This window comes from Peromyscus eremicus, chromosome 16_21 (genome assembly GCF_949786415.1).
Source record: "Peromyscus eremicus chromosome 16_21, PerEre_H2_v1, whole genome shotgun sequence".
NCBI classification, from domain to species: domain Eukaryota; kingdom Metazoa; phylum Chordata; class Mammalia; order Rodentia; family Cricetidae; genus Peromyscus; species Peromyscus eremicus.
This window is the reverse complement of record NC_081432.1, coordinates 54,265,006-54,291,954: the sequence shown is the minus strand read 5'-3', so window position 1 is coordinate 54,291,954 and position 26,949 is coordinate 54,265,006. Positions and strand designations below refer to the sequence as shown.

Genomic DNA, 26,949 nt, shown 5'->3' with positions numbered 1-26,949 from the left:
ACATTTTCTGCTCATTTTTTAGTGAATATATTAGTGCTTTATAGATATAAAATGCAAATTTGAAAACTAAGAATCAAGAAAAAGGATATAATTTCACATTAGAAGTTAATCATTAGAAGATTATAAAAATAAGAAAGGAATGTTGCAGAAATTATGTAGATATATAAATTAAGATATATACAAAAGTTTAAAATAGATTATAATATAATTTGATAAGAAATTTGGTTTTGCATATTATAAGTTAAGATTTGGCCTTTTAGATCCTAATTGTCTGGCAACAGTGACCATGAGGAAACATTCAAGGCTTCTCCTCCCCCGCCTAGTTAAACTTTTCCCACTTGCTCCAGGAAGTGTGATCATTGAATCTTATGATTATGACTTTTTAAGGACATTTTGGTTCATGTTGAGAAAACAGTCACGTATTTGATATTTTTTGAAGTGCAAATATAGACTGATGTAATCATTGTTGTAGGATATAAAAATAAACTCTGTGGCTCTGGGAAGAGAGAGACATATATTCTCTTCCATACACTGCTTCCCAAGCACAGTATCAAATAAAATATTCCTAGAGGCTCAGAAAAGTTTCAAACTGCTGTCCGGCACAAGTTCTTTACATCGCCTGCTCCATCCACCCTTCTCCAGTCCTGATCACTGCTGCAGCTGATCCTCAGCATAAGTGGTGCCTGAACATCAGACCTGAAGTAGGATAAGTATTAATAAGGTGTTACTGGTGTAGTGAGAATCCCACAAGGGTGCTGCAGACCACCTGTCAAAGAGTTGGGCTGGGTGAATAAGAAAGAATTAATAAAATTCTCCTGGTCATTGAATAGGGCTGAAGAGAGTATATAAGAAAAAGAAAAATTAATACAATGGGACAGGTGGAGTCTAAGGAAAGGAAGCTTTTTGTTGATATTTCAAAACATAATTGAAAAAGAATAGAATAAAAGTTGATGACAATCAAGTTTGTGAGTTTTTACAGTTTGTGCATGAGTTTAGTTCTTGGTTTCCTAATCAAGGCTCCCTAGATATTGATAACTGGGATAAAGTAGGAGAAGATATTAGATATTGGTATGAGTCCAATGGGCCACAAGACATGTCTGTAAATGCTTTAGCTTATTGGTCATTAAGCAAGCAGGGTTTGGCTCCAATGGAAGTTGGGGATTTACCTAAATGTAAAAAAATCTACAGAAACTTCTCCTCAAAGTAAATCAATTGCTCCTCTTCTTTTTAAAGATCCATTAGGAAAGGAGGTTAGTAATGAGGAGGAAAGAGATAAGAAGAATGGGGAGTCTTTTCAAACCGAAAGCGACTGAGAGGTAGAAGAAATTTAAAATTTTAAGGAGGATTGGCCACCTCAGTATCTCCTTTTCAAAAGAAACCTAAAAAGAGGCCAAAAATGGACAAGGAGCCTGTAGGTTTTGCTGCTACAGTTAGAGAAGGTGGCAGATCAGGGAACCTTTGTTTAGGTGTTATCCAGTAATGTTCAATACAAATGATCAAGAGTGCCTGTACTGGAGCTCCTTATGCAATTTTACATAGTGAATCCATTGGTTCTTTATGTATTTTTGAGACTAACAGTGGTTCATTTAAAATACTTTGTAAGCATCGTGTTCTTTCTAATTGAATATCTTCTTTATTATTTATGATTATAAAAATTATTTTATTCACTTTTCATACAAACCACAGATCCCCCCCTCTCTTCCCGCCACCCAGCCATCCTTATGTAACCATCTCCCAATCCCATCTCCTCCAAGTCAAGGTCTCCCATGGGGAGTCAGCAGACCTGGTACATTCAGTTGAGACAGGTCCCAATTGTACTACTTCTAATGTAACATATGTGGCTTTTGTTACATTAGGCCAATCATGTCATATTTTACTTCCTGTTACTAATACTGGCAATTGGTATGCTAATCCTGGTTTACAGGTTATGAATAATGTTATACATGCTTTTTGCAGAGGTAAACTTTGTGTGGCAACTTTATTTTTAGAAGTTACTGCATTAGTTGCTATTGCAGCTAGTTTTGTTTTTTTCTACTGCTACTTTGGTTAAACAAATTCGTGCAGCTCAACATGTGAATTAATTATCAAAAAATGTTTCTATTGCCCTTATGATTCAGGAACACATGGATAGAGGTATTCAGGAAAGACTTAATGCTTTGAAAGAAACAGTGCTTTATATAGAAAATCAAATTCAAAATATTAAGGTTAGATTATCAATAGACTGTCACTCACAATTCCACTGGATTTGTGTTACTCCTTTATCACACAATGCTTCAGAACATTCTTGGGACAGCATTCAAGCTCACCTTAAGGGAGTTTGGGATTATTCAAACATAATCTACCTGAAAAAATTTCTGCTATAAGTAAAACTCATATTGATTCTTCAAAAGTGGAAAAAGTCTCAACTTCTTTCCTTAAGGCTATTAGGAATTATATAGGTTCCACTACTCTTTGGCCATTTTTTTTTATTAATTTGGAATTGATAATTTTTATTTTCTTACTTATTATTTTTCTTTTTCCAGTCATCTTACAATGACTAGCATGAGGCATCAGAACACTGTCAGTGGAATTTCAAATGGATCAACTAAAAAATAAAAAAGGGGAAGATGGTGGCTCCACTCAAGATTTAGCTGAATAGAATGTATGACTGTTGTGTGGCTAATGAGACTGCGTGACAAAGTTCCAGTTCTCATCACTTAGCTAAAGAGACTGTAAGACTGTTGTTTCGCTAGAAACTGTGTGACAAAGTCCAGTTTCTGGTTGAGTGGATACAGCCCCGCTTTCTCCTTTAGTTTTATTACTTAAAAAATAAAATCATTTGTATGGTGGTTTTAGGATTCACTGACTTGTTCCCTTTTGCCCTCAAAATATTGATGGTCTGAGATGGTCTGGGAAAGGAAATTAGATGAATAAAATTTATTGAAACAAGTAATATAAAACCTATGCATTTGAAAGTATTAATATTGATGAGATGACTGACCAGTATGTTCTAACTAAACTGTGGAAATGGAGATGAAGACCAAGATTGGGAAAGTACAAAAAACCGACAAATAAGTTTGGGAACACTTTTTGCCTATTTTGTAGTGAAGATATTAATGCTTTTATAGATATAAAATGAATATTTGAAATCTAAGAATCAAGAAAAAGGATATGATTTCACATGATGAGTTAGTCATTAGAAGATTATAAAAATAAGAAAGATAGGAAAGTTGTATAAATTATATAGATGTATAAATTAGTATATACACAAAGGTTTAAAATAGATTATAGTATAATTTGATAAGAATTTTTGTTTTGCTTATTATAAGTTAAGAATTAGCTTTTAAGGTTTTAATTGTCTGGCAACATTGACCATGAGGAAACATTAAAGGCCTCTCCTCCATAAAACCCTGACCTTTATTTTCTCTAAATAGTTAAAAGCAATTATCTATGTACTAAAATATACAGAAAAAATATCATTTGTGCAGTGGTTTTCTCTACAGATTTGCAAACTGAGTTAATTATAGAAGGTTATTTAGTGGTATAGACACTTAAGCCAATCTTGTATCTTGAATAAGTTATCAACCACCAAGAGAATGGACTTATTTCTCAGTCTGGTTAATGAGCATAATTTGATAAATTAAAAAACTGTAAATATGAAAATTATTTTTCTTTATCAAGATTACATGTTTAACCCAATACCTGAAATATCTCTGACTCACTGTAACTCAATGATTCTTAATGCACAAAATGAGAAATGTGGTGAAACTGTGGAAGAAAGTCCACTGAATATTTAATATTAAGAAAAATGCTATTATTCTCAGACACTACATGCAAGATTGTCCTGCTGGACACTTCTTAGCTGCTGAGTAACAGAATTGGGAAATAATTCCTGTCATTTAATTATCTATTTTACTTAGTAGTGAGATGGTCTTTTGTTGTAATTTTGTCTCAGCATACAAGATATCTGACTAAATATATTTATTAAATGTATGATATTTCGAATAATGGAAAAAGCAATTTGAATTTGGCCCAACTCTCAAAGGCAATGGTGTAGTGAGAAGAAGTTTAAAGAGCATGTCCTAAAACACAGACAAAAATAATAAGCTCTGATGTCTTACGGCATACAAAGGGATCACACTGATGGCTTGCTATAGTTATTACAATAAATAGGAGCTGAAATAAAATAACTACAAGTTGAAAGCGTGAAGTCATAATGATAAAGACAAAATTGCTGAATACTTTGATTTTATTATCTCACATTGTACACATGAATTGAGTTATCATACATTATTCCATAGACCTGTAAATCCAGAAGACATTTTTTTTAAAAAATTTTTATTTTGCAATACAATTCAGTTCTACATATCAGCCACGGATTCCCTTGTTCTCCCCCCTCCCTCCCCCCCTCACCTTCCCCCCCAGCCCGCCCCCCATTCCCATCTCCTCCAGGGCAAAGCCTTCCCCGCAGACTGAGATCAACCTGGTAGACTCAGTCCAGGCAGGTCCAGTCCCCTCCTCCCAGGCCGAGCCAAGTGACCCTGCATAGGCCCCAGGTTTCAAACAGCCAACTCATGCAATGAGCACAGGACCCGGTCCCACTGCCTGGATGCCTCCCAAACAGATCAGGCCAATCAACTGTCTCACCCACTCAGAGGGCCTGATCCAGTTGGTGACCCCTCAGCCATTGGTTCATATTACATGTGTTTCCGTTCGTTTGGCTATTTGTCCCTGTGCTTTATCCAACCTTGGTCTCAACAATTCTCGCTCATATAAACCCTCCTCATTCTCGCTAATTGGACTCCCAGAGATCCACCCAGGGCCTAGTCATGGATCTCTGCATCCAGATCCCTCAGTAGTTGGATGAGGTTTCTAGCACGACAATTAGGGTGTTTGGCCATCCCATCACCAGAGTAGGTCAGTTCAGGCTGTCTCTCGACCATTGCCAGCAGTTTGTTGTGGGGGTATCTTTGTGGATTTCTGTGGGCCTCTCTAGCACTTTGCTTCTTCCTATTCTCATGTGGTCTTCATTTACCATGGTCTCCTATTCCTTGTTCTCCCTCTCTGTTGTTGATCCAGCTGGGATCTCCTGCTCCCCCAAGCTCTCTTTCCCTCGACCCTCGCCCTTCACTACCCCCACTCATGTCCACACAAGAGCACTTGTTCAGCTATGTTCATATCAGCATTGCTTGTAATAGCCAGAACATGGAAACAACCTAGATGTCCTTCAACTGAAGGATGGATAAACAAAATGTGGTACATATACACAATGGAATACTACTCAGCAGTGAAAAACAATGACATCATGAGGTTTGCAGATAAATGGATGGATCTAGAAAAAATCATCCTGAGTGAGGTAACCCAGACTCAGAAAGACAAGCATGGTATGTACTCACTCATAGCAGGATACTAGATGTGGAACAAAGATGACTGGACTGCTACTCACATCACCAGGGAGGCTACCTGAAAAACAGGACCCCAAGAAAGACACGGGGATCGCCCAATGACTGAGAAATGGAATGAGATCTACATGAACAGCCTAGAAGACATTTTTAAGGGGTTGTCTATAACATTAGCCATTTTGATTGTAATAAACTAGACTTCACCTAAATACATATTGTTCTCTAGATTTTTGACATTCCATGTATAGATTCATTCCCTTCATTATAGCTTTTTGCTGAATTATGATTCCTCAACAATCACGTGTACTCAGTTACAAGTTTTATTATGACACTAATCCAAATACATATAATGTAGACAAAGAATCAGTTTACCTATTTAACTTTCCAACTAAACAGTAAGCTGTAAGTTGTAGTTTCTCTGGCTTCTATATTTAGGAAACAAGTGTTATGAAAAATTATCATTTGCTATAATATATTTCAACAAAGAAAAGGTCACAAAAATAGTGAGAAATTAGAAAACAAAACCGACAAGTGACAACCCAATTGAAAAGCTAATATCACTTTGATGCTTGAATTCATGTGTGTTGTTTCATGAACCACAGCAAACTTATATATTGTAGCATATTTAATGATCATAAAGTAATAAATTTATGAAAATTTGTAAAGCAGGAATCATAAGCCAGAAGATATTTGCCTTTCAAGCCATTTTCATTCACTTTTTGTGGGAATTTCTCATGAAATCAGTTACTCCATATTGGTTAGTAAAGTCAACTTATTCTCATGTAATTCACAGATGTATAGAGTGCTTTTATTCAGGTAAAAAAGAAAAGAAGCATTGCATAAATAAAGAAAGGCCTTGAAATTACCTGATACATGGCAATAGATGATACGTACTATATCATCTAATCACTAGTAAACTAAACAGTATTTCCCCACGTATACATCAAAGTGGACATCATTATAAAAATTTCACCAGTGTTCATGAGAACTAAAATCTCAAGCTTATGATAATTTTGCACACCATTAAGTAGCCTTCAGAGTGAGGATGGAGACTGTTCTGATCATGCCCTTGCCACATTCTTCCATAGAAAGCTGGAGGTAGAGACAGTGTATCTGAAGGTAATGCGATTCAGGAATGTTACTTACTTACTTAGAGTTCATATTTCACTTGTATAGCTATTTTATTTATTTATTTATTTATTTATTTATTTATTTATTTATTTATTTGTTTGTTTGTTTTGACCAGAAAGGATTTCTCTGTGTGTAGCTCTGGCTGTCATGAAACTCGCTCTGTAGACCTGGCTGGCCTCAAACTCACAGAGATCTACCTGCCTCTGTCTCCTGAGTGCTTGGATTATAGGTGTGTGCCATCACCACCCAGCTCTCACTTGTATATTTAAAAAATACACATTAGGGGGTGATGAAAGAGAGTTAAGCATCCTGTGAGCCTTTAATTTCTTATGGTCAAGTCCACCCTGAGCTTTAAAGATTGTCTTAAACAGTGTCTAATAGGTAAGCCTATTATTATATACAATTAAAACATTTGTTGAGTAGATTATCTTCTCTGGTATGTCTTTTTCACATAAATCAGTGAACTTAAAGATAAATAAGAAAATGAAAATAGATTATTGAATTATGCATGATGTATTACAATGTATATGACAATATGAGCCTCCCGAAATGCCTCTTAGTGCTATGTATGTACTATTTGTGATTGCATAATTTAGTCTTGCTTATTTATCAAAAAAGATTTCTTAACATCACTGCTTAGGAAACTTGTGTTGTTAGTCTGTCCTGCTTCATTTTTATGTTATCAAAACAAGCTTAGAAATCACAAAACTTCGTGTGGATTCTCACACTCAAATCATAGCAATTTGATATGTTGCTCAATATTGTGTTCAACTTCTTTTGACCAGAAAATAAAAGCTAATACTAGGGACCTTAAAAATACCAGAGGGCTCTGGGATTCTTTACCAATATACTGTGTAAAGCACTATCATATTGAATTTACAAAGGTAAAGGACACAATTATTTTCTAAATCAAATTGGTCCAACAACTAATCAGAGATGTTTTAGATTTCTGTGTAGACATCTTGAATTCTCTAGAGATCATGAAAAGTATAATCTAACACTTATTCACAAAGGAACTATTTTTTAAAATTATGCATATTTATGTATATATTTGCTTCTATGCAGAGATATCTGCATGTGGGCAAAGTGTTCAGGGAGACTAGAAGGTGTCAGGTCCCTGGAGCTGGAGTTACAAGTAGCAGTGAGACAAATGACATGGGTGGAAGTGAACTCACTATTGTCTGTAAGAGCATAAGTTACTCTTAACCACTGAGTCGCCTCTGCAGCCCCATTAAAAGAGAGAAATACAGCTCTGATAAGATGCAAATGAGTTGGGTAGGAGCATCTACTGACCAATATGTAGATACATTATAACACTAGATGAGCACTCAAGAGCTAGTAAAATTCTCTAATAATTTGTTTCTGATAGCCTTATACAGAGTCACCATATGATGTCAAAATTTCAGTTAGATGATCAGCTATAAAATCTGCCACGAAAGATCTTGTGTCATACCTTGTTAACCAAGATGTGCTTGCACAACCAGATTATGTCAAAGCAGAAAATAGGTAGAGTACATATAGACAGTTCCGACTCTTGTCTGTCACCACCTTTCTTCTTCCAGCAGAACAAACATTTTATTCTGCTCGGACATCAGCAGTAAGTAGCACTATTTTATTTTAAGATGAATTGCCTGATGCCGGTACATTCATAACTTATTGGTAGTAAAATGTTATAGTTGGTTTTTGCACATCTGGACTGTTGACAGTCCCTGCTGATAATTTTATTGAATACATTTTTTAATTTAATTTCTAAAGCTAAGTATACTGATTTAAGTAGCTTATTTTTAATCTGGAAATGCTTTTTTACAGAGATGTGAGAATGAATTTCTTTATTCTAAAATCAGAAATAATATCTGTGACTTTCTAAAGTAGTTATATTAGAGGTACTTTTATTAGAACTACAATTTAGGAGTGCAGGCATTTTTCTGTGTACTAATGCAAATATTATTAGATTATGGATGAGAAGGTAGCCTTACTAATGATTTTAAATTGTCCAACTCAACCTTATAGCTATGAACTTGAAACAAATGTGTTATTGGTGATCATAAGAATATATAACTGGTCCATAAAATACACTTAAGACAAGAATACAATAAAACATTTTATTTTTCTGATTATAGGTGAATATACTCAGGTAGCTTATAGGTTCTTTATATGTATAAATGGTGTATATATCTTGTATGACAAAGCATTTTCCCTCATATATATTTGTGTTTGGGGCAGACAGGAAATGACTGGAGAATATTAGGATATTATGATACTACTTAATATCATTTAAAAGGGAATTATATGACTTTGGGGAAGATTGTAATTCCAAAGGGTATTTATTCATACTTTTCTTCATGTGTTTAAATGATATACTCGACTAGTCAACATCTGAACCTACAGAGTCTGCCAGTCTAGCTAAACTTGTGATGTTGGATTCAAATGCAAAGTTATAATAAGTGTCAATCCCAAGAGCTATTTGATAATAGACTGCTATGTGGTAAATCTCAATCCTTGAGTGAGAAGCTCATTTTACAAAAGACAGAGGTAAGTTGCTTAAGTGAAGTCAGAAATTTCAAATATTGTAGATCAAGCACAGCTCAGATTCCAGTGCCACTGCTTAGCAAATTCAAGGAAGCAGAAGTATTCACTCTTGGAAAATGAAAAAAAAAGAGAATGCTTTTCAGGAATTGACAAGGCTGTTTTTCTTACAGGATATTTGTCCAGATTGTGTCCATTATGACTTCTAGCAGCTCTGTAGTATTTATGTTCTGTGCTGATTGCTTCATAGTTCAGATAAACATGACAAAGCAAACTGAGTGATGATTCAATAAGACATTGGTATTTAGAAACTATTACAGTAGATAATCAGGAGAACGTGACTAGTTATCATGTGATTCTTCCAGTAATACACTCACCCCAGGCACCTCTGCTGGGGTTTGATCGACATATTTCCTTGTCTACATAATCATCTAAATCACCGGAGCTTCTGGCTCTCAGAACTGAAGGCTATGACGCCACACAGCCCTACTTAGATTTCATTTTGCTCCCAAAATTTTTATGACGCGTCAGTATTAAATCTCTAACACTGAGATTATTCATGTGTAAAGTGGGATATTGAATCACTGTGTTTAACTGCTAGGTTTTTATGAGTTTTAAACGAAGCCCAAAGAGAGTCACATAACAACTGACACCAAACATAATCTATGCTATTTTGTGTGTCTAAATTGGGGCAAAGGGTGCTTTGGAATGTTTTATGAACTTTACCTATTTATGTATTACATCCATCTATATAGGCCTTTATTAATTGTAGAGTAAGACAAACTTCTTTCTGGTTAGGAGAAATCATTAAAAGCTCGCTGTAGATGCTGGCAGTATGACTCAGTAGAGAATGCACTTGTTATGCAAGCATGGGCACCAGAGTTTAAGTCACCAGAACAGACATAAAAGCCAGGTGGGTGTGGCTGCATGCTAATAACTTCAGTGCAGGCAGAAGGTAGAGACAGAGAATACCCAGAGCAAGCTTTGTAGACAGACTAACTGAAATGGTGAGTTTGGGCTCCCTCACTGATCCTGTCTCAACTTATAAGGTAGGGAGCAATTGGGAACACCTGATGTCTGCCTCAGGTCTCCACACGTATGAATATATATATATAGACATGCATATCAATCAAGTGTGTGTGTGTGTGTGTGCGCACATGAGAGTGTGTTTTACTTAATATTCTTAATAAGAGAATATTTTCCAAATTATTTAAATGTTTTCCCTATTGTTGGACATGACATTAATTTATCATACATTTACCATTATATGTAAAACATGATGATGAAGGTCTAAGATTTTCAAGGTTCAGTCTTGGTATTATGGACCAGTTTTTGAGAATAAATGTGTTAATATAGTGGGCACATGAGCCAAGTTAAAGACACTGATGAAAAATTTGACAAGAATTGTGTGTACAGACGTACAGATACGTCTCAGCACTTGAGATTCTGAGGCAAAGTTGTAAGTTTGAAGTTAGACTGGGCTACATAGTGGAATCTTGTCTCTAAAATAAAAGAAAAACTTTTAATGAATGAATAACAAACAAACATCCTATAATAGGGTAGGCAGAGCTTACTATCAAACTATTACTTATCAAACAAGGGTTAATCATGTCATAGTAGTGCCCTGCCATGGTAATAACTGGGTGCTTTTGCTACTCTTGAAAGGACAAAGGAAGAATTCCTAAATTTCTAGACTCTGAAGAGAGGACCTCCATGGATTAGAGTTTGACTCTGGAGAAGAGGCTAATAACCCGGACCACTCGTAGGTGCCTGCTTTGGGGAGCTGCACTTAGGAACTTTGATTTATTCCTTATTGCACCAGCTTGCAGCAGGCTTCTTGAGTTGATTTTATTATCATTTTGATGATATAAATAGTATGTCCCCCTTGTTATATTGCTAGTAAATCTTGGAAATGAATCTCATTACTTCCCCCATACCTTCTGTGTTACTCAGAACTCCTCGTACTAAACATTTAAATGCAGATCTTTTTTCTCTTCTTTGTTTTCTAGACATGACATTATTCGCATTGTTGTTGTTCCTGGCTGCTGTATTGCCCCCATCCATTCTTCGTGAACACTATGAGGTATGGGTAAGGTTTAGCATCTTATGAGTAAAATCTAGGCAACCATGAAGGCTAGGAAGCTACAGGATCACTCTTCAAAATTCTGGAAAGCCAGAGTGTGGAGTAATTCACTTTGATCCTTAGCAATACACACACACACACACACACACACACACACACACACACACACACACACACACCAGAGTGGTTAAGTATATCTACTATGCAAACAATAAGTATGTACGTGAGCCAAATATTTGTTATTTATAATATCTTCTTATGCTTAGACAATCCCAGATGAGGCTCAGTCACCTTCTTTAATGATGGAATGTGTAGTACCAGCAAAATACTCTCCTCTTAGTTAGAAAGCTACTAAAAATTAGAAGCACTGGGGATTGCTGTAGCCTTCATTCTCTTCTTTTGGCCTCTGCATTGAAGACTACTAGAATTCCTCAAGTGTACCGAGTACCAATAACTGGTTAAACCTGTTTTGGAATATAAATTATATGTCTTTTGTTACCATAATCAAACTAGTAACCTGGAGATTATTATCTAGGTGATCTTTCAAGTTGTTTGCATTCCCAGTTTCCTTCTTAAATTGATTGTATTTTACAGAACCCTTGAACCATCTATTCTCTTTCCCTTCATCCCTTCCCCCTCCCGTCTCTCTTTGGTCTATTGATACTTCTTTATAAAATTTCAAGATCTCATAGCAGAGACATTCAAGCCAAGTTTTATTAATGAAGGCTTCTTTGAGAGTTACCATGGAGAACTGATTCATCTCTCTGAGTCACTTATTGTTTTTTCTCTTGGTTTTACTTTGTGGTGTTGTAATTATTAGGGCACTTTTCTATCCAAAACAAACCCTTTAACATTTTAAACTCAGATTTCCGTGTTTCTAGTATGTTTTTCTTTAAATCTCTACAACTTTCTGTTAAGAAAATGTAAGCACATGTATTGTTTCATGGAATTTTTAGCTACCACAGAAGGTAGCATAACAAGCAGAAAATAATAACGGCTTTCTCAGAAGCCGTATATATTGTCTTTAGAAATAAAACATCTTCAGGTAGAGTTTTCAGGTTTAAATGAAAAGTCTGGGGGTGGGGGTTGGAGAGATGGCTTGATGAATAAGAGCATTTACTGCACTTGAAGAGGACCCTTTGGTTTCTAGCGTCCACCTCAGGTGGCTTACATCCACGTGAAACTCACACTCCAGGGCATCTCATACTCTCTTAAGGCTTCCACTGGCACTGCACTCATTACACAAACCCATATTCTACTCAAACATATATACTTAAGTATAAATGTTTTAGAAAATGATTCCATTCCCTTAATAAATAAACATCTGGGGATACTGTTACTTTATATTAAAATAAAATGTGAAGATTTTCAAGCAATGACTTTTTAACATGTACATCCTTTCTGTCTTAGAAATCACTAGCTGTGAGAGATTTCTTTGCACAAGGCTTTCATAGTGCCTTCAGAACATAATACATTAGGGAGAGATGAACATGTCTCAGCTGCTGGCAAAGCAGTGTAATTAGATCTATGGTGCAATATCTGCAAAGTCTTGAGGGAAGTAAGACTGTAGAAAGGAGAAACAACTGATCCCAGCACTAAGATATGAATGTGAGAGTCAGTCCATCAATAGTTATGCTGTAACATCTTGCTCTACACTATAAAACAGCACATTTTGGAGTATGTTTATATCAGCAAGTGGCTCTTATATCTCTGCCAATTCACATAATATCACTCCATCCACCTGTGCCACACAAATGAAAAAGGTAAATTTAAATATCAGCATCTGAGTTAACTTGGCAGGCTTATTGCTGTCCCTTGAAATGTAAGGTCAGTAATGCTAAACTATTTTCAAGAACCCATTGTCTCCAAATTGACTTGGATGTTCTATTAGATAAAGCTGTCTTCAGAGTGATCACAAAACTCTGTTACATATAAATTTCTCTAATGCGCATATATATTGGCTAAGGGCCTACACGTTATCTCACAAGCTTTCAAACTCCTGGTCAAATGGCTATTCCCTCTTAAGGTCTATAGTAAATTATATTTCTTTATCCTTAGCACTTCCTTGCTACAGCCTAACTGAGTGTGAATGACTTAAGGTTCTCTACTGTTCATGGTTATTATTATAGATCTCTCTTAAATCAAAATTGACATTTGTAGCATCAGAAGAGTTTTTAGTTGATATGCCATGAATTCATTTTAATTTCAAAATTTACATTTAAAGTGTTTCTCATGAAAAGTCATAGATTTTCTTAAATTTATTATTAAGGGTAATGACTAACATTGGCCCGAGTACTTTAAAAATGACTTTCATTCACCTTAGACAACTTATTCACTTTTTATGCAACCTTAACATACACTAACATGACTTTACTTTTATTTCCATTCAGAATATGAATTTTGAGGATTTGACAACCTCTAGAGTGTCAGTCCAAGAAGAGATTGTAAACAAGCACAACCAACTGAGAAGAATGGTTTCTCCACCTGGTAGTGACTTACTAAAGATGGTGAGGGCTCACAACAGGACAGTGCATTTTGAGAGCTGTGTTTGGAGCCTGAGGATAGCATCTGGCTTCTGCTGTGTGCTTTAAGAGGGTTGGCCTCTATTGTGGATTCTATTTAAAAAAAAACAAACAAAATGTATTCATTGTTTTGTTTATGTGCATGTGTGTGTGTGTGTGTCCATATGCTATAGCATGCATGTAGAGACTGAGTTGGTTCTCTACTTCTCTATTGTGTTTAGTTGTGCAATGATCAGAGTTGTACTCATTAAATTTCTTTTATAACAGTGACTCATTGGTATTATGGTGCTACATCAATTATAGTTACTGAACTAAAATCAAATATTTTGAGTTTGGTTTTCAGTGAAAAGCCACGATGTTATTTTGGCTCACTCTTTTCTCCTAAGGTCAGAAGATTTCTCCTTTAAGGTCCAATAACCCTTCATCTAAATAGTCTACTCTCTGGATCCAGATCCAAAGTCCATGTGTCTCTTAAATTTATTTAACGAGGTAAAAAATGAAGCTAGGATTTATGAGGCAACTTCTTACAGCTGTAAAAATAGTCTTAGTACTTCAACATGGTTAGTGATACTTGCTCTATAGCAATTACTCAGTCTTTAATGATTCCTGTTTTTATTTCAGTAATTTTAGATCATTAAAGGTTTTAGTACTTTTTTGTGGCCTTGGGAAGACAGACTACTTGTATTTATTTGGTAAAGAACAGTCCATAGATAAGAGCGAGTATCTTTGGACATAGGTTATGAAACTACTAAGAAGATCAATGTTGGGGGTTGGGAAGGACTATAGAAGGGATGGGAAATGGAAGGAAAGAGAACAGGTGTGACATCAAATGGAGGCTGTGGGTGAGAGGGCATGCATGGGAGGATGGACAGGATCAGGAAGATGGGGGGAGGAAAACATGCAAAATAAACTTATTTATAAATGCTACCATGAAAGCTGATAATACACATGCTAACATAAAAATTTAGACATATACTATATTATATATTGATTATGATGAAAATCAGAAGGTGCCTACAGAAATTTTGCAACGATATCAGCCTGTGTACAAAGATCATGTGACTCTGATGTTTGAGTTACTCCATGGATATCTTCTTTTTTTCCTCTTTAGCAATGGAGCAATGATGCCAGAGTGAATGCACAGAAATGGGCAAGCCAGTGCACTTACCAACACAGTCCTGCAGATTTCAGGACCACCAGTATGTAAACTAAAAATCGCTTATGTTTGAATGGAGAGTAACACAGGAAAGCCCATTTTCTCATATTGTGCTAAGAAAAAATTGTAAATAAACACCCTTTCTGATGCTGCCTTTTTTTAAATTTAAATATCTCTGGGGCAGAGATGGCTCTGAAAGTCTGCAGTTTGTGCTCATTGAATGTTTTATATTTTACACAAACTGTCTTTCCTGAGGCCAGTTTTGTGCCTTGCAACCAGTTTACAATTGAAGCAAGATGTGGATCTTCTCTTTCTCTGCTTTGAAGATTAGAAACTGATGTCTGGATGAAAATAATTACTAATTATGGCTTTATAAAGAAAATGTGAAATTAGAATCTTTTTAATTTTATCCTATTATGGTTTTATCTATGTGTATGTGTGTCATGTATATTTATGCATGTGTGCATGTATGTAAGAATGCTTCTAGAGGCCAGAAGAAGGCACCAGACCATCTGGAGCTTACCGGTTACAGGTGGTTGTCACAGTGCTGTTGTCACAGGTGGTGGTAAGCTACACTGTATGGATGTTAGGAGTTGGATTGAAGTCTGCTGAAATAGGGAGGTATATTCCTACATGCTCAGCCATTTCTCCAGCACTCTGAAATTAGAATTTCTGTTTTTAACCCAATTATTAATGAAATGGCTTTTTGTGTTTCCAAGCTATCTTTTTAATTATAGAAATATATTAATTTGATCAACTAATTCTTCATTTTTCTCAAGAAATATCAGTATCTTAGTATTTACATTTATTATCTCCTTCATTATTTTTGATGGGGAGGAGACAGGTCTCACTATATGGCCCAGGATATCTTCAAATTTCTGTTCTTCTAACCTCAGCTTCCTAAGTCCTGGGATTTTGTGTGAAAGCCACCAATGTGTGTGCACTGCCCAGCTCTTTCTTAACTTTTAGTGAGATCAACTTATGAAAGCCTAAAAGGACATATTATGTTAAATTAAAAATAAACTATGAAACAATATTTACATAAGGAAGTATAAAAATGATAACAAAATTAATAAATGGGCCATGAGATAAAATATTTCTGAAAACATTAAAAATGATCACCTTTGGCCCAATTTAAACCTAATAAATTAATAATCTCTTTTAAAGGTTTTACTTCTTAGACATTTCTAATTTAATAACATAATGACTAAAAGTTAATTTAAAAGGCTACAATATTCAGTTAAAGTTTAAAGTAATTTTTTATTTACAGAGCTTGATAAAAAAACACTAAGCTATTTTTGGGGGTTAAAAGATGCTTTTTTTTCCATTCTTTGAAGAAAATCTAGCCCATGAAGTTTTAATATTCTAGTTAAGACATGACTGTAACATGAATTGCTAAACGGTCTTATTAATAAAAACCCTGGAGCCATGTATTGGTGTGAAAGCTGAAAGATCAGAGAGCAAGCCAGCCACGTCTTACTTCTAGGAAATCCTCAGCCAAAGAGACAACTACTTCCTGTATACTCATGCCTATATACCTTTCTGAGCCCTGTCATCTTACTTCTTCCCTCCACCCAGCTGTATCACTTCCTCTTCCCTTCCAGTTCTATCCCTTCCTGTCTGTCTGTATAGACCTCCAGACTTCTATGGTCAACTAGTGCTGGGTTTAAAAGCATGTGCCACCATGCTGGGCTCTGTTCCCAATGTGACCTTGAACTCACAGAGATCCTGATGAATCTGTGCCTCCTGAATGCTAGGATTAAAGGTGTGGGCTACCACTGCCTAGCCTCTATGCTTAACATAGTTTCTAGCTTTTTCCTCTGATCTCCATGAAAGCTTTGTTTATTAGAGCACAAATAAAATATCACCACAGATGACCTATATACTTTGAAAATATAATCCTTTCTGTTTTGTTTGCTTTGTACTTGTAGTTTTTAAAGAATGACTGTAAAGAAGGCTCACACAGAACAATAATCCTAAATACATAAAATTGTTATAAAAATCTCTAGCTACTCAGGAGAGAAATGAAAGGAGTTAATCTTGGTCTTCTTTAAGACTGCAAATACACATTTGGTACACTTGAGGCACAGGCTTGCACACACACATACACATATGCACACAGATGTGGAGAATTTAATGTGTGGATGAATGAGTTTGAGGATAGAAGCTACTGAAGAAAAGATTTCTCTATCTACTTAGTGCTCATCGTGTTTAGCATACACATGTTGAATACCTACGGCTACTGTTCAGCTAAAGGTTCATCAGGTCTGAGTCATGCTCCTTAAGCAATATTCAAAAGGAACTGAGTAATGACTTTAAAAAGCAGGGATTCTGTGCATGTGTGTGTGTGTGTGTGTGTGTGTGTGTGTGTGTGTGTGTGTGTCTTTTTTTCTTTATTGCTGTCTTTGTGAGTAGTCTGTCTTTTTCCTTAGACTTAAGATGTGGTGAGAATATCTTCATGGCAAGTTATCCAGCATCATGGTCTCGTGCAATCCAAAGCTGGTTTGATGAAGCCAAAGATTTCAAGTTTGGTTCAGGCCCAAATCCAACTGATGCATTAGTTGGACATTATACTCAGGTAAGAAAAATACTCTCTCTGTAAGTGCTAGGTAAGAAAATATTTTTAATTACTTGACTGATTTCAATAAAGAATTTCAGAGAGTTTTTATTTTCTTTTTGAGACATGGTCTCACTATGTAGCTCAGAATGGCTTTGAACTTCCTGTCATCCTATCACATTCTCCCAATTTCAGGGAGCATAGAGAGAGTGCACACCATCTGTACACCTTGGGGAAGATCTTGAGTTGTTTGTTGTTCATTGGTCTTGACACTCATTGGCTATTTGAGCTGCCAGCTTTCAATGGCTTATCTAATCTTTGTAAGGGAACATACTTGATTATTTTTCTAATCATAATTTCTTGACTCAAGTCCCCAAACAGAGGTAATGGCCTATATTCTAAGGCACCTCCCCAGACTTTAACAGGACTGTACATCAGTTCTGTATGGCTCCTGAGTGAAAAGGGGAGAGTCTCCTGGACTTTTGTTACCAAAAACCCTGACAGCTACCTTCCTGCTGGATCTAAAGGCCAGGGCCTTGGGCCCTTTCCTATCAAACAAAATGACTCTTTTAGCAAGAATTATAAGATTTTGGCTCCATCCTGTCCACTGAAAGAAGGCCTTCCATAACTAGGAAGTAGGGGATGTGGGGATCCTGCTTGGCTGGGTAAAGGAAAGATCAAGTTGTGGTACAGGCATGGGTCAACTCCCAATATCTGACCTGATCAGATCCTGTAGGTTGAGAGACTTGAGCTGAAACACAGTTTCAGGAGGAAACTAGGATATCCAAGGCCAGAGCTCCACAAAGAAGCATCTACCACATACAACTTCTAGGAAATATGCTGAGTGTTGGCCTTCCATCACGATGAACCAGAAAGGTTTGCAAGCCACTCATGATCCCTGTCCACACAGATAAGAAGACACTCATGATCACACCTTAGAGTATCAAACTGGACCATCTCTTCTATGATACTCGCGGGGGGGGGGGGAGTTCTGGTTCATCTTTCAAGGCCAGGCTTCTATGGACATAGGACACTTGTTTTTGCAAAGGCATTTCAGAGTAGTCACCAGCAACATCTTGGTCAGTTTGGTGTCTGACCAGGAATTGACCTGATATCCAGATTACCCTTTAGCTGTTTATGGTCACATGCCTGTAGGGCTGAAAGTAGTGTCAAAGGAGTTATACATCACACCAGGGTCTTCCTGGTGTCCATAGATTTTTTGATGCCTTTCATTTTGACATGAGGCTCTTTGGCCTCATCCCAGCCTTCTGTATCCTCATCATCATGGAAACTGTCAAAGATGGGAAAGAAGAATAAAGCTTCTTGGAGATGGGGCTGAAGCCACTCTCAGCCTTTATAAACTCCACTGAGTTCTTCCTGGAAGTTTTGCCAGACTAGCTGACCAACAGTAGCCCCTTAGGGATGTTCTAACATCTGTAGTTCGATTCAGTCACTTAAATATATCTATAAGGCATATAGAAACAAAGTATACCAATGGTGTTTTTAATTTTGTGTTTGTTTTTCTGCATGATTTTCCTCTCTGACCTGTGCCTTGTCTTTGTCTCTGGGTGTATAGGTTGTTTGGAATTCATCTTTCCAAGTTGCATGTGGAGTTGCTAAGTGTTCTCACCAATTATTGCAATTCTTATATGTTTGTCACTATTGTCCTCCGTAAGTATCCACTTCAAAGTTTATTTTCAGCAATATCAAATGCAATTTGACATTTTTAAATTATCATAGTATAAAAACAAATTAAAGATATATTTTGTACATGGAGAGGGAAATAAAAACTTCTAAATACTTCTTAGAGTTGAAACTTATTTAACTAAATCTTTGAAATGTCCATCTCATCAGTTCCATGAATCAAACTCAGAAGCATTTTCCTTATCTTTAAAAATAATCTCTCTTCCCTCCTCCATTGCTGTTTTCTGGACTAATGGTTACCTCATGATTACCCAAGTATGAGGATTGTAAGATTCGTATTGTCTGTTCATGCTATGTTTGTAGGCTACAAAGCAAACTTTTAAGAGTAGACCAGGAGTGAACATGAGTGAGTGACACAGGTTAGTGATTGTGGTGCTTCTAATTAATTGATCTTACCCCTGATTATATAGGTTGTTGTATCTGTTTTTAAAATTTAATTGTTGAGGTGCGGTAGTGGTTTACACCTTTAATCCTAGGACTTGAGAGGGGCAGAATCAGGAAATCTTTGTGAGTTTGTGGCCAGACAGGACAACACAGAGAATAGTTACTCAAAATTCCAAAAAAAAGTTTGTTTTATTATTTGTGAATTTCATATAGGAGTGGTGTATTTCCTTCGTTTCCATACTCCCCTCTGCTTGAAATCTTCCTACCCCACACTTCCTCACAAATTCATGATCTCAGCTTTGTTATTGTACTAGCACAAAGCCTAACATGGACAAACATAGATGCAGATGTAATTAAAGTATTTTTAAAGAAAAATTCAGTTAACATTCAGATTATGAATATATATTCGTTTTTTTCATGGGAATTTTTTTAAGAGCTCCAACATAGCATAGAAGGGAAGTAAATTTCTGGCTTTAAAATCAAGATATAATAAATGAGTTTTTCAGAATTTTTTAGTAAATTCTAAGGAAAAACTTAAGATTTTAGCTTTCTTAACTATTTGAAATATATTAAGGACCACTCAAAGAGCCTTTGAAGTTTAAGCCTTTTAAGTTTAAGTTTAATAAATTCTTACAGGTATAAGTTAGCAACATTTGGGCTATAGAGATGACTCAGTAGTGGAGAATTTTTGCTGTTCTTTCAGAGAATCCAAGTTTGATACCCAACAACCATGTCAAGTAGGTCATATCTATTTTTAACTTTAGGACTAAGGACCTGTTCTGGCCTTTGTGGGTGTATGGGTGTTCACATGCATAAATAAAGCAACAGAAATTAAGCTTGGAAAAATAGCAAGCAGGCTAGTCATTGTTACAGTTTTGCAGAAAGATAAAACTATTGGTTATTTTCTCCCTTCGCATCTTACATAGCATCTTCTAATATTATGAGAGCTAATCTGGAAGAAAGAGGTTTCCAGGTCAATTCTAGCTCAATTTCTCCAACTCCTGTGTCTGACGTTGGTGATGTTTTTAACAATAGGCTCTTATCTTTGAGTTCAGGGAGGCAACCAAGGGTGATAACAAAAGGCTATATTGACCTGGATAAGGAGCTATGGGTAAGCTATGGGTCTTAAGAAAGGATCAGTTTTTTTTTCATGGAGGAGACTCATGATAAGTTATCCAGTCCCAGGTTGTCAACCCTAAACATTTGTGGACACCAAAGTCATCAAATCCCCTGGAACTGAGTTACAGACATCTGCAAGGCACCTGAAGTGGATGCTGGGAACCAAACCCAAGTCTATTAAAGGGGAATGTCCTCTTAAGTCCTGAGACATCTCTCCAGCTCTATTATTCTTTTAATACAATAAACATACAACAAGAGGCTGAGGGTCTTCAAATCAAGTCTTTCACATCATTCATTTCTAATCTGTTGTGTGTTGAATAGTAGGATCCTCAAAGAATTTTCAAGCATGTTTCTGTTGGCATTAAGTAATACAAAGAAGGAAGCCACTGGACTCCATCCAGCTGCCTGGTCAAGTCGGCATCTGGAGCCTGGTACCTAGAAGTGTCAGGAGTAATGAAGAGGAGCAAGTGACAGATCTTGTACACTGCTTTCTGACTTTTTCATTTTTAACATTGCTCGTACACCTAGAGCTGTGTTCTGCATATAGAGAGGTTCTGCTGCAAGCCCTTGGGCATTGCACACCCCCTCTGCCACCCTTAGTGCAATGGAGAATCTGACTTTTCTAATTTCCTGTGATGATCAGTGAAGTGATGCTCCTACTTGGGTATAGGCTTGGCACTTTCAGAGTACTGCACCCTTCAGAGAGTTTATATAAAGAGTTTTTGTCATTAATATTCTCATTTTGATAAGCATAGAAGTCTCAAACCCACGCGCTACCTTTAGAAAACCCCAAACATTCCTAAGCATTAGGACTTTCACAATTATACGCTAAATACCTGAAACTCAGCACATCATCGGTACCTCATCCACACTGTCGGAATCACAGCATTTTCTTGTATCTAACTTTATCTATAGGAAATATCTTTTATACTCAAGCAGCATTCCTGTCATGTATTTTCCAGATTTATCAGGAAAAGAAGAGAGTGTTTCAACAATAAAACATTTCTAAACCTTTAGATTCGTATTTATTCTATTTCAGTTGCTCAGGTTCTGACATGATGGTTGAGGGAAAAAGTGAATGGATTAATTATCCCATCATTTCACATTTATATCTGAATACTCTTAGGAAATGTTAGTTTTTTTGTGTGGCATAACTAATGCTTTTAATAGGATTCCATTTATATATGTATATATATACACGTATATACACGTATATGTATGTGTATATCTATCTATCTATCTATCATCTATCTATCTATCTATCTATCTATCTATCTATCTATCTATCTATCTATCTATCTATCTGTGTGTGTGTATGTGTGTGTGTGTGTGATATATGCAAGTATTTGAGTGTACAGGAAAAATTAAAAGTATTTGAAATTTTCTATTTCAATTTCAGTGGTAATTATTTAAGAAGGCAATACATCCCTTACACAATAGGACAACCATGTGCCCTTTGTCCTGATCACTGTGAAGATGGACTCTGCAGTAAGTTTTATTAAAACACTAATGTAATAATATCAAATCTGTTTTAAGGTTTAACAGCATGGCCTTATTTTCAAGACCATTTAGAATTACACATTTTCCTTTGTTTAGTATAAACATACTTTTGACATTGAAAAACAGGATACTCTATGTTGTCGATGGAAACATCTAAATCAGTGCATACTTGCAACGATATTGGTATTATTGCTATTGGAGTCTACAGAAATATTCCTGTGGCTATAATTCCATAAATTTCAAGTGAATTTTTTTATCCTCAATAACAGTAGGATCTTAATGTTGGCATTTTAAGAAGACAAGGCAATATAAATCTAAGTGGTTGAGATAATAGTACACAGGTCAGCCCAGAGAAGGAAGAAATATACTACAATTCTTTACCCACCAAGGAGCTTAGTACAATAAATTCTCAAGCTCCTCCAGAGCATCATTTGAATTTTGTGTTACATTTTTATTTATTTATGAATGGGTATTTGTGTCACTCTGTATATGTACAGACATGCATGTGTGAAATGGCTTCTGTGTGTGATTGTGTGTTGAGGTTAGAGGACAACTTGTGTGAATTAGTTCTCCCCTTCCATAATAAAGGTGTGAGAGATTTCATTACAGGAAGGAAGTGAAATGAATGTCATAGTATCTCATTTTTAGTATTATTATGAATATAAATACAAAGAATTAATGTAACCCCAACATTCTGTGGGCAGAGGAAGGAGAATCAGGAGTTCAAACCAAGGTTGGAATATTGATCAAACTCCAGGTTAGCCCAGGCTACATAAAGAAACTGTAACAGCAATAAGGTATTTATAAAAATGGAAAATAACATCAAAGTTAATATAGAAAATTCTGGTGGCAATTCCCTGGGATTTTTGTGCATTTCCAGTGAATTACAGAATTCTTTATTGTGCATTTGTTTAAATAAAGTTCACAGTACTAATGATATTAAGATTATAAACTAAAAAAGGAAGAGCCAAGTATCCACAGCTCTGCTGAATGTGCTTTTAAAGGAGACTATCCTAGCACTAACAAATAGCAAATTGAAAAATTAACAAAGAAAGAGAAAGAAAATGACCTTTATTTTTATTTTTGAAGTTTAAATTTACTTATTTGTGGTTTAGGCTGTTTTTAGTTTTGAAATAGGGTCTCACTATGTAAAAAAAGCTCACCTAGAACTCACCATGTAGTCTAGTCTGATCCCAATCTTCTTGATCTTCCTGTATCAATCTCCCAGGTGTTATGTATAGTGTATAATTCAAAGTTATGTATAGTGTATAATTCAAAGAACTCTTAGACAAAGCATAATGAAAGAGCCAAGTAGGAGATATCGATTCAGACATTTTGTGTTATTAATACAAAAGTTATGAAAATGGGTTGCAGAGAGAGGAGGTAGAATACTAATACTTTTATGTTAATTGTGCTTGTTCAGTGATGATGAATATATACATGCATATGGAGAGGTGTAAAGGGCAAAAAGGCCTAGTGCACACACATAATCACCAGGGAAGTCAGGAAAGTTAAACATAGAGTTTATCTCTTCAGTGGAATGAGATGCATAACTGCTCTTTCTGGAATGCCAGGAATTACAAGGTTTTACATCCTGGTGATCCTTTGCTATCTCATAAGACTTATTCCGCCGTAACTACCAGATTTTTTTTTTTTTTTTTTTACTTATCCTAGATCCTTTACCTGTAAATCTTCAGCATTGGTTTTAGGTCATAAAACCCATTCTTACAAGTGATGTCACTTGTGCTTTACAACAGCCTAAGTGACTTCTATGTCATCTTAGGGCCTGGCCAATCCTGATACCCACAGGGGTTATGTTTACTTCAGCATCTTCCTAGACCCTAAATCTTGGACACTATCTCTGAGTCAGTGGTACCCATTCTTATGAAAGAAGCCAGATGTACTTTGTAAAGAATCTCAATGTAAACATGTCTTAAATTGCTGTGTACTTGGGACTGAGTTAATTGTTATCAGATAACTTTTTTTTCCAAAATTATGCTGGACTTAAACATGGCTAATATAAAATGATCTCAGCCAGACTCTAGAAGTCCTGGACCAGCACTGTTACCATAAAGTCAGGCTGACTTTGATTTTTATCTCTTTATGGATCATGTTTTTTTTTTTCCTCCTGCTGCTGGCTGTAAAGCCTGCAGAGAACCACCACACAAAGTGGAAGAGGACTAGCCATGTGCCTGTAGTGGTGCTTCTCTGGAGGTTGAATTAGCAGAGGTATATGATTGTATGGGCTAGATTCTAGCCTAGGCAACAAATAAGACTCTCTCTTAATAAAAGGTACCAAAAGTACAGGGTATAAACAAGATATTTTGAATTATTTGGTAATTATGAGTTTCCAATTCTCTGAGACTGGGTGAGCTGAATGGAGGTTCATGAGCTGCCGAAATACATCAAAAACATGACAAAGACTGTAGGGTCATGAATTTCAATTGAGTTTGTTGGGTTTCTGGTCACTGTTGTACATTTGAGTATAAATATTTAATAATCAGAAGAAAATTCTCCACTACCTACTTTTCCAAGCCTCTGTTTTCACAAAATTAGCTCCTCTTGTATGAAAAACAGAATTAAGTCTAGGGCAATCTTGGACAACAGAACATTCTGGAATGATTTAATTAATGGTCAGCATTTTTACATAAAGAGGCTGGCTGCTAGGAACAGTAGCTATAGAACATGTTTATGAAACTTTTTTTGCTAAGAATATAGAGTTTAAATATTAAGCATTCACAAGTTTAGAAATTACTTGCATAATGACTGACATTTTAAATAATGGGTTCTTTTTTAGTATTTATCTTTATTTTATGTTTATAAATGTTGGTGTGCATGTATGTATTTATGCACATACATTTGAACCCAGTGACCATGGAGGACAGGAGAGAGCACTGGTCCCATGGAACTGCAGTTACAGGTGGTCTTAAGCCATGATGTGGATTCTGAAAATCAAAACCAGTTCTCTGCAAGAGCAAGGACTCTGAATAACTGAGCCATCTTTCTAGCCTGTAGATAGCTTAGTTCCTCAAAGAACCACTGAAGTTAAATTTCTCAAGCATTTTGTGAGTGAAGAAATACATTAATTCATATCAAAGATATGCCATAAAGCTCTAATTTTAAAGGACATTCATTCATTTGCTCAATCCCCTTCTCCCAATTCATATATTTTATTTTGTCTCTGTTAATAGAGGAAAATAATAACAAAATAATGAATTCCTTTGTTTTTTTCAGCAAATACTTGTGAATATGAAGATAAGTTTTCTAACTGTGCAGAATTGAAGGCTTCACTAACCTGTGACTATCCAATGGTTAAACAAGAGTGCAAAGCTACATGTAACTGTGAAGGCAAAATTCATTAAATTTCTAGTACAAATGAACAGGGCCATGTGAAGTAAGACCACCTCCTCTACTTAGGCTAGTCACATTCCACTAGAAAATTTGAGGTACAGATACATTGAAATGATTCCAAACAGTAAATATTCCTTTCTTCTCTATTGTTCTATTTAGTAGAAATGTTTTATATCCAAAGACTCTGAAATAACATAATCAGTAATACCTTTGAACCTTGACCTCTGATTTCTGTGACACATTTATGGAGTTGAGTCAAGCCCAAGGCTATACTGTTTGTCAGTATGACTAAGGTCACTGAAACTCCATCCTGAAAATAAGAATCAGACTCCAAGAGCACAACGGAATAAAGGAACAGCATATACTTCCACTGTAACTGTCAGTCATCTTTCCTAGCTCTACCTAGCTAACTATATCTGAAAACAAATCCTCATTAGGTTTCTTTGATTTCTTCCCACCATTTGCTCTTCTTCACATGCCCTGGACTTAGTGGTTCAAATTCTAAACTTCAATTTACTTTTTAGTTGTTGAGTTTTTCTAGCACCGTATAAAAATGAAATGTAATGAACAGAATTTGCATGTCTAGGTGACTGTGTTGACCTTGATTGTTTGAAAAAAATTAAATAAATCTTACTATTTGCATATTAATCCTCCTCTAGTATTTGTTTGAATTTCTGATTTGGAGTTTGTTTATTCCAGGATGGTATTATAATATTTATGATACAGCTACTTAATTTTTACTGACATTAAGGTTCTTAGTCTTCACAAGAGTTTACACTAATCAGTACACACTTCAATTAATATACAGTAGTGGAGCCGAGTTTGATTAATATTCCTGATCCTACCCCTGGCATATCCAACTTTCAGGCCTAACCCAGATCTTATATCCACTATGCTCCCACAGAATGGTGAGTACAATGGACCCTAGAACACCTGAATTAATTCCAGCCTTAAGACATCCTGTGCACTGGGATAACTCTGATGCACCATAGAATCTAACATCAGACATACAATCAATGAAAGAAATCCACATTTCCTGGTCAAATTGCTAAAACACAACATGTATGGCCCCAACAGTATGACCCTATTCCACCAAATCCTCTACTTTTACAGAAATATTTTACAATGAGAATGAACTTCAGGGCACAAAATCTTTAAAACATCACAAAATTTTATCAAGGAATTTGAAGATTTAAGGAAGACATTGTAGCCTGAAGGTTTTCCTATGTCCTGCCCAGAGGGCAATTGGGACAAGTCTTTCCCACTCATATCCCCCAAGTAAGCACACAGAGGCTTATATTAATTAAAACTGTTCATCCATTCACTCAGGCCTACCATTGACTAGCTCTTACACTTAAACTCAGCCCATTTTTGTTAATCTATATTTTGCCACGTATTCCATGGCTTTACCTTTGTGCCATTACATGCTGTTCCCTGGCTGGTGGGCTGGCGTTTCCTCACTTAACCTTCCTCTTCCCAGAATTCTCCTTGTCTGCTTATCCTGCCTATACTTCCTGCCTGGCTACTGGCCAATC

At 36.0% G+C, this 26,949-nt stretch overlaps 1 protein-coding gene across 2 annotated transcripts; it reads left to right on the top strand.

Annotated features, from left to right (window-relative positions):
* The first annotated feature begins 489 nt into the window (after positions 1–489).
* Positions 490–26,062, top strand: LOC131926501 (cysteine-rich secretory protein 1-like). 2 transcript variants are annotated; one of them, XM_059282003.1, is made up of 8 exons: positions 491–701; positions 11,048–11,121; positions 13,512–13,628; positions 14,755–14,842; positions 17,232–17,377; positions 18,933–19,027; positions 21,963–22,051; positions 25,298–26,062. In XM_059282003.1, the coding sequence occupies exons 2-8, from the start codon at positions 11,050–11,052 to the stop codon at positions 25,423–25,425; spliced, it is 735 nt and encodes a 244-aa protein (XP_059137986.1). In that variant the 5' UTR covers positions 491–701; positions 11,048–11,049; the 3' UTR covers positions 25,426–26,062. The 2 variants fall into 2 exon arrangements, with proteins under 2 accessions (XP_059137987.1, XP_059137986.1); XM_059282004.1 differs by lacking the exon at positions 21,963–22,051 and having other exon boundaries at positions 490–701; positions 25,298–25,443.
* Positions 26,063–26,949: the final 887 nt, after the last annotated feature.